Below are 8,074 nucleotides of genomic sequence, written 5' to 3'. Positions count from 1 at the left end.
GGCGCACGGTCTTCCTTAGCTCGGTGCTTTTGCGCGGAGCGAGTTCGTGACCTCCGGCAGTTGTGAGGTTCTGTATGGGCATGCCTGGTTCTGGACTGATGGACTCGCCTTGTGGAGTGGTGGGTCCGGTCTCCACTAGGATGTGTTGTCTCCCCCTGTGGGCACTCGACCTTTCCTGTACAGGTCGTGTAGCCTCTGGGGGATGCTGGGGAGGCGCTTGGATCAGATGTTGGTATTGGCCAACAAGAGTAATCATCTGTTGAAAGAGAGCTCGAACTTGCTCGGGAGTAGGAGCAGGGTTCAGGTGTTCCGAATGGGCCGGGCTCTGTTCCACTATTGCTGAAGGGGCCACTATCTGTGAGGCCATTCATTCCCTCCGAACCCTGCGAGGCGCTTCAGCTCGAGCCGTCCGAGCAGTTGGTACCCAGGCACTCCTCCGTCCTGCCATTTTGTATAGGGGATTTGAACAGCTTTTAGTTCAAGGTCCCATGGATGGCGCCAATCTGTTAGGCCTAAAATTGGTAACATATACGGCAGTGACGAAAGAGCTGGTATGGCGGGCCTAAGGGGCTGAGCTGAAGGAATGAGGCCCTACACAAGAGCGCACAAGGTCAGAAGACCAACCCGGAGTCGTGCTCCGGACGGGCCCTTCGACACTCAAGTCAGTATGAGCAGAAGTGCAAAGCCTAAACTTTAAGAGTGGTGGTTCAGAAGTTATTTTACCTTGCTTTGAGCCTTGAGAGGCCTTATATAGAGGGAGTCCTAGGGTGGTTGGATTACCTACCCCAGGACAGGTGTCGGCCCTTTTGTGGGTTTAGGTTCATCTCCTCTTGGCAGATTACCAGACTACCCCTGGGCAAGTGCTGAATTCGTGGTGGACCCTTTAAGGGCCACTTGTCGGCAGCTAATTGGTCGCTGCTTTTCATACCCCATCACACCCTATTACCCTTAAAACACCCTTACTAACGTAAAGAAATGGCAACTAACTAAACTACGGGTGGTGCCCAAACTCCGAGGCCATTTTAGTCCACATCACACCCTTAGAAGGAAAGAATATTGTCCGAGCTAGCACCATGAAAAATGAAGCATGTCTCCTCCACAAGATTGTGGCAAACAACATTACCCCCAAGGCTAGAATTTCGATGCAGTTAGACCATTCGAAGCTTTGATCATCTACTATATCCTGAAAGGAACCAAGTTAAATTTGGGATATATCATCCTAGGATACATGGTTGAGGCTGCCAAGCGTGGCAGTGGGGGTCTTCCCTTTGGCATGCTCATCACAATTATACTGAGGGCCTTCGTCGTAGAGATTGCCGATGCTAAGGCAAAGCATCTAGATCCTCCCATCAACTTCAAGACTATCTCTCAGATGCAGATTGAAAAAGGTAGAGGTAAGACAGAGCTGGGAGTAGAGGATCAAGTGGCAGTAGATGAGGCATTGATGATGAGGGAGATCATGAGATGGATGCCGAGCAGGAAGTGGATCCAGCATACTATGGTGCTCGGATTGCCAGGATGGAGGGCGCAGTTGATTAGCTTGGTACACAGTTTGGTGAGTTCCTCACCAAATATGTTCATGATGAGTCACCGAGAGCGGCTGATCATGTGGCTAAGTTGAGAGGCCAGGCTGAGATCATGAGAGGACAGGCAAAGCTTATGAGGATGCTATCAACGATGCAGGGTGGACAGCACCCTGGCCCTGACTTCTATCAGGACCCTCAGTTTTCAGATGGGTCTCATTATGTTTCCTGTTGTGTTTGTTTTGGGATTAGTTTGATTTTGTTGATGTTAGATTGTTCCCGCCTTGTGTGGCTTGTTTATGTTTCAGACTATGGTGGAGCACTTTTGTTGTTGGGCATATATTCACTGGTGGTTGTTATGTTTGTAGTGGATGTGTACAATGGTGAACAACACTATACTCTTCCACCTTCTTTTGTGGATATAGTATTGTCTCAGACTATATGTCTCATGTGTTATATCTCTATTTGAGAATGTCTGAGGTATCTCAGTATTTCCCCAGTACTTGTATTGACTCAATGCTTAGGATGTTAAACCTTGAAGTTTAAAAACTACTCAATTAGTGCTCATGCCTTCTTTTGAAGGAACTACACTATCACATTAATCAAAACATCTAATTAATTTGTCTTAAGCCAGCATCCTTAAACCATGAAATGTGGCACATATTCAGAGGGAGCATGGTAGGTGATCGCGTCGAAATCCAGTTCTGTTGATCTGAAGGCTGATAGAGCTCCAAGCTAGCTATGATCTATGGTCACAAGGAAAGCGTTAGTAGTCCGGAGATTTGGCTCCGGGAAGCCACTCCAACGATTAAGTCAAATATCAATTCCACAGTAAAAACCCAAGTAATAGAACTACAAGCAATAAAGAAATGCTTATCTAAAGGTTCTCGAGATTTTCTGGGTTAATGTGTGATTATCACTCTGGTAGGGAAGAAGGTGATGAAAGATCCAGCCCCCTTCCTTGTCTGGGCACTGGGCTTTTATAGGCAGAGAGGCTGCTGAATACCACGTGTTACAGGCTTATTCGTGAGCCGAATCATAATTGCCCATCACGGAGTCAATAAATGTGTTTTAAATGCATGTGGCGAATGCAGTGGCCTTCTTAGGCGAGGGAACACACTTTCTAGTGCTTACGTGTGGAGTGGGGAGTTGGTCACATCAGATCCCATCCGAGGCCACGTGTCCAAAAAGGCCGCTTAGGACCATACGTCATGAGATGGGCCTGTTTCCGAGACCCGCCCTAGGGCCACATGTCCTAAAGAGCGTCTAGGATCCTAAGTCCAAAAAGGGCGCTTATACAAACAAATCAAGCAATCATGCAATTATTGCTTAAGGGTTTGATTACGGAGTCCTTACTTCATAAACTCTTGGCAATTCTGTTTCAGTACAGTCCTTTGGATTCATATACTGTAATGTGAAATCTATCTTCTTGTTGAACTTATCATAGGATTCCCCATGAGTTTATCATATCTATGATAAGTACTTGTTTGTGTTTGGCTTATCATGTTTGATCTTAAATGATTGTCTCTACTTCATTGATAAGATTTTTTTAATATGAGCCTAATCCTGCATATCTTTCTAAAAATCATCTTCATAGGATTGGATTTATGCTACCTACCTCATTTCCTATGAGTTATGAACACTTATCATGCATGTTCTAAACTGTTCACACTCTGCATCATGATAAGCTTCCTTATTTGAGCCAAACATTGACTTCAGAGTATGAAAAGCTTTGGAAACATTGACTTCAGAATTAAAATTGTTTTATAAAGTTGTGACTATATGTTAATTTACATTTCTTGAAATAATTTTCTTCAAAATCCTTACTTTTAAATGTTTTACCTCACATCTCGAGCTTATTCAGCCGGGGTTGGGGCATGAAAATTTACTGCAAAAGAAACAAACCTTAAGAGTAAGACTTTGTAAGACTTACAAGAGAAATTGATGTCCATTCATTATATTTTACATAGAAAGAGAGCAACACATGGGACTCGAAATGTAATCACCTAACTATGTTGCATCACACATACTTGCCACTGCAACCTACATTTACTAACTTAAATACAATTACTCACTTAATCAAAGAGATCAGAAGTGAGGCGTGGTGTTAAGAGGACTTCTAATGGAGTTGCTTTAGGAATAGTTAGTCCTGAACTCTCGGTCATGTCAACGGTCATCCCTAATGGAGTGTCTAGATCGAACGACTGAAGAAGACGAGCAAGCATCAAGTGCATTAGATGTAGGGCAAAAGATGTCCCAGGGCACGCCCGTCTACCTGTGCCAAAAGGGATGAATTCATAATGCTGGCCCCGTGCATCAACCTCCTTGTGGCTAGTGAGAAATCTCTCAGGTTGGAACTCATTCGGATCGGACCACACGCGTGGATCCCTCTGCAACTTCCAAATGTTCACCAACACACGGTTCCCTGCTGGGATATGGATCCCACCAACATCACAGTCTTCCATAGCTAGATGTGGTACTGCAAGGGGAGCAGCGGGGTAAAGGCGCATTGTTTCCTTGACAATGGCTTGGAGGTACACTAGGTTCTTGATATCTGATTCGTCCACTTGTCTTTCCTTGCCCACATGGATGTCCAACTCATCTTGGGCCTTCTTTAATACACGGGGATTGTTTAGGAGTAAAGAGAGGACCCACGTCAAGGTGACTGATGTGGTATCTGTGCCGGCAAGGATTAGTGCCTATAAAATGGAATAACACAACATTTAGTGGATCAAAAGTATTTAAGTAGTTCCACTTAATGGAATGACACAGCAAGCTAAACAAGATAGCAACACACATACAAAGATCAAACAAGATAACACAAGTAGTTCCACTTAATAGCTACATGCTTGAGTGAGATGACAATCTTCTAAATTCAATCCTTAGCCTCTCTCTCAAGAAAAAAGATGGTACAAGCTTTCCTCATATGCCCAAAAAACACAAACCCACTTCTCTTCTTTAGTAGAAAACTCAGAATAAAAAATTCGTGCCCAAAAAATTTATCTCACCCATATAAAAGTGATTATACATCTGAGGAATCCTTTCATATCTAGAGAGAGAAGAAGATAAGATAGAGAGAGAGAAGGAGAAATTTTAAAAAACTAAAGATATATTAGAGACATAGGAGGAGTCATTTTAAACTTGCAAAAAAGGGAAAATTAACAAGAGGAAACTGGCGAGCGCACAAACAGTTTCGCCAATTAACAAATAACCATTGTTTAAGGGTCGAATCTTCAAATAAATTCCACCACAACTAAAGGTCGCCATGACAAAAACCGGCCAAGGTCTCTTCGCCTGGATAATTATGGCATCAAAGGAAAGTTTGGTTGATAGATGACCTTTTGTGGGCCGGACTTTCCTCTGATGCCATATCATCCTGGCCGGGGTCTAGGTTGACGCTAAAGATTTCTAGATATTGTTTTAAAAATTTACACCTGGAATGGAGGGTATCTTAATTATTCTATTGTTTTGAAAATTTAACCCTTTTGGGCACGTTTGGCTGTGAGGAATTTGTTTTCATGATAAATCGGGCATCTTCAAGTGTGAAGTCCCTGAAAATTAGGAAACCAAATCCCAGAAACGGCCGTCTCCGTGATGAGAAGTTGCTAACAATCCAGAAAATATTGATCCGGTTTGAGCAGAGTTTTTTGTTTTCGGTTTTTATCAACTTCTCATCATAGAAACAGCTGTTTCCGGGATCTTGTTTCAGGGTCTTCACACTTGAAGATGTCCAATTTATCATGAAAACAAATTCCTGCCAATCTTGTCGTTTGTCTTGACATCTTGTACATGTCTCATAGTACAACCGATGCTAAAGGTCATTTTTTGCAAGTACCTGTCCTTTGTTTTTAATTTTAAAATAAGAGCAACCATTTCAATAATCATCTCTTTTTTTTTAAATAAGGAAAGAAATCATTGTGCAGTTATTTACTACCACGGCGATGGTTCCCATGATTATTGTAGGCCGTCACAACTGAGGCCTATTGTCCTCCAACTCTAAAAGCTCTTGGAGTAATTACTTGCTTCCCAAGAAGGTTCCTTAATTCATAATAATATCGCTCTAAGGAATTTGCAAGGGACCGTCCCAAGAGGCATTTTGCAGACCCCACATATCCTCAGATTTTGTCTTATTAATTTAATTCATCTGGGTGGCTGCTCTCCACGCAACAGCTGGACCGCAAAATGCCTTCTGTGATGGTCCCTAGCAAATCTTAACCGTAATTATACCATTTCCTAATTCCCTCTACATAGTAAAAATTAAAAAATAAATAAATAAATAAAAATAAAAATCTGAGCCTAAGATGTCTTTTAGCCTTTAATTTTCGAACAACTCAATCTTGCCCGATGATGGTCCATCAGATCAGTGCCCCCAGTTTATCATCTGAAAATTTTAAATTGAATTTGGTCACATACCCCTCAAACAGAAGTGTTCTCTTTACTTGGTATCTCCTAATATAATTGCACTTAAAAACCCTCTATAAAGTCCTAGAAATGGCGATTTAGTGCACGTACCAGGGAGGTTGCCTTGATGATTGTATCAGTGTCATAACCAGGGAGTTGAACATTTTCCAGGATTGACAGCATCACATCAATGAAATCATGCCCGCTGTTGTCCTCGGATTTTCTCCTCCAACGATGCTCCTCTATCCAACCCACAACTATAGAATCTAAGCTTTCCGCGGTCCTCTTCATGGCTTTCTTCACCCCCTGAATATCAATCCACTTCATAAGAGGAAGCAAATCCGACAAAACGAAAACCCCACAAAGATCAAACAAGCTATGTATTGCATGTTGAAACCGCCTCGCCTCGCCCTCATCTGACCCAATACTCTTCCCAAAATATCTGTTTTAGTACAAGTGATTAAATAACACAACTCCTCCTTTTGAGGTATAAATGATTAAATAACACGAACTTTAACAGCTTAAGCTATGTATTGCATGTGTGCAGCCAACCCAAAAAAGATGGCCACACATACAAATCATAAATATCACCAACTCTAACATCTTAATCTTTTGTATTAATTGGTTGTTTCACAATACCTCTTCCCCGCGATCATCATAACAAGAGCATTGAAAGTTAAGTCCTCAAACTTCTGCTTCATCTCAACCTTAACAGGTAGCCCAGGGTTTTGATCCCATAACCCATACAAATCTTTTATGCAGAGGTCTACCTCCATGGTCCGAACAGGCTTGAGAGCCTCAAGCTTTCTATTCGACAAGAGTTCGAGCATGGCGATCTTTCGTACCTCTCGCCAGTATGGCCCGTAAGGTGCGAAACCGAACATGGCGAAGTCGTAACACATGTATTTTCCGGCGGCACTTCGAGGGCGAGAGGCGAGGACCTTGTCATTGGTCGTAAAGCACTCCTTTGCAAGCTCCCAAGTGTTTATGAATACTGCGCGTTCCATACCCAGTCGGATGGTGAAGACCGGGCCAGAATTATCGGCCATGTCCGCGAGTATTCGGAAGGTAGGCTTTGTACCACGTAGGAGATGAAGGTGACCGATAATTGGCAAGCCCCCGGCGGGTTCCGGTGCCTGCTTGAATTTACTTTTTTTAGTCTTGGTCTTGGCTATCCATATATTGTAGAAGATGAGCATGGCAAGAAGGCCTGCAATAGTCTCTAATTGGAGGTCAAAATCCATGGCTGATTTGGGGAATGGAGAAATTTGAATGAAAGGCTTGTATTTGAATCCCAGGTTTGGGATGCCCAAGAAGGAATTAACAAGGTTAAAGGCAACTTCTCACCCCAGTCCTTAGAGATTATATAATGGGATGCTTAAATTAGCCTTTGTGTGAACGATTTGCGACCTCATATGAACGTGTGGACTACACAATCATATTTTTCAAAAAGAATAACAAGCCCACAGTTCCAATTCAATCGTTTCAAGAGTCCCATCATAACTAAGTTGCGACCCAGATTTCATCACGACATGATCATCCTGAGTATCTGATATGTAGAGGATGTTATACTATAGAATACCTATGAATCATCATATGGAGATAAAATTTGTGACAACCAATTTATCTTGAGACAATCCTAATGAATGATATGTATCTTTAAAGACGGGTGCTATTGTACTTTTCTAAAAGTGAAGTGATATATTCGCCTCGCCCTTATTTTCTTATCCTGACGAACCCCCTCTAGTGCATTTATAACAACACTTTAAAGGGATGGCCCGGTTTAAGAAAATGAGGCAAATATATCACTTCCCTAAGGACGCACACTGGCACATTCTTGGCCCATTATGCAATTGTAAAATTATAGGCCCCACCCTATTAGAACATGAGGTGTAAAATGGTAGGTCCTACCCTGTGCATGGATTTGGGTGGAGATCGTAGGACTCACCCCATCAAAACATGTGCGAAATGGTGGGCCCCATCATATGAATGAGCTTGGGGAAGATGGTTGGCCCCGACATGCTATGCATGCATGTTGTAAAATGGTGGGCCTCATCCTATCAAAACATTAGGTTTAAAATGGTAGGTCATGTCCTATGCCTATGGATGGTTTTCGGTGAGGTAAAATGGTGGGCACACAATCGGTGGTC

At 42.7% G+C, this 8,074-nt stretch overlaps 1 protein-coding gene across 1 annotated transcript; it reads right to left on the bottom strand.

Moving 5' to 3' along the window:
• Positions 1–3,447: 3,447 nt before the first annotated feature.
• On the bottom strand, positions 3,448–7,475 carry LOC143857900 (cytochrome P450 CYP82D47-like). Its single transcript, XM_077368434.1, has 3 exons — positions 6,564–7,475; positions 6,036–6,366; positions 3,448–4,222 (listed from the first exon to the last, which is right to left on the bottom strand). The coding sequence occupies exons 1-3, from the start codon at positions 7,166–7,168 to the stop codon at positions 3,599–3,601; spliced, it is 1,560 nt and encodes a 519-aa protein (XP_077224549.1). The 5' UTR covers positions 7,169–7,475; the 3' UTR covers positions 3,448–3,598.
• Between the last annotated feature and the right edge of the window lie 599 nt (positions 7,476–8,074).

This window comes from Tasmannia lanceolata, unplaced genomic scaffold (genome assembly GCF_043159265.1).
Source record: "Tasmannia lanceolata isolate RefF3 unplaced genomic scaffold, GAP_Taslan_0.1 ptg000025l, whole genome shotgun sequence".
NCBI classification, from domain to species: Eukaryota; Viridiplantae; Streptophyta; class Magnoliopsida; order Canellales; family Winteraceae; genus Tasmannia; species Tasmannia lanceolata.
The sequence above is the reverse complement of the archived record's forward strand: the minus strand, read 5'-3'. Positions and strand labels throughout refer to the sequence as shown.

Excerpts from the sequence above, each read along its gene's own strand:
- LOC143857900 (XM_077368434.1), bottom strand. The coding sequence starts at position 7,168 with ATGGATTTTGACCTCCAATTAGAGACTATTGCAGGCCTTCTTGCCATG. Across the intron at positions 6,367-6,563 it reads ATGATGATCGCGGGGAAGAG|ATATTTTGGGAAGAGTATTG; the intron begins GTATTGTGAAAC and ends GTACTAAAACAG. Across the intron at positions 4,223-6,035 it reads TCATCAAGGCAACCTCCCTG|GCACTAATCCTTGCCGGCAC; the intron begins GTACGTGCACTA and ends TCCATTTTATAG.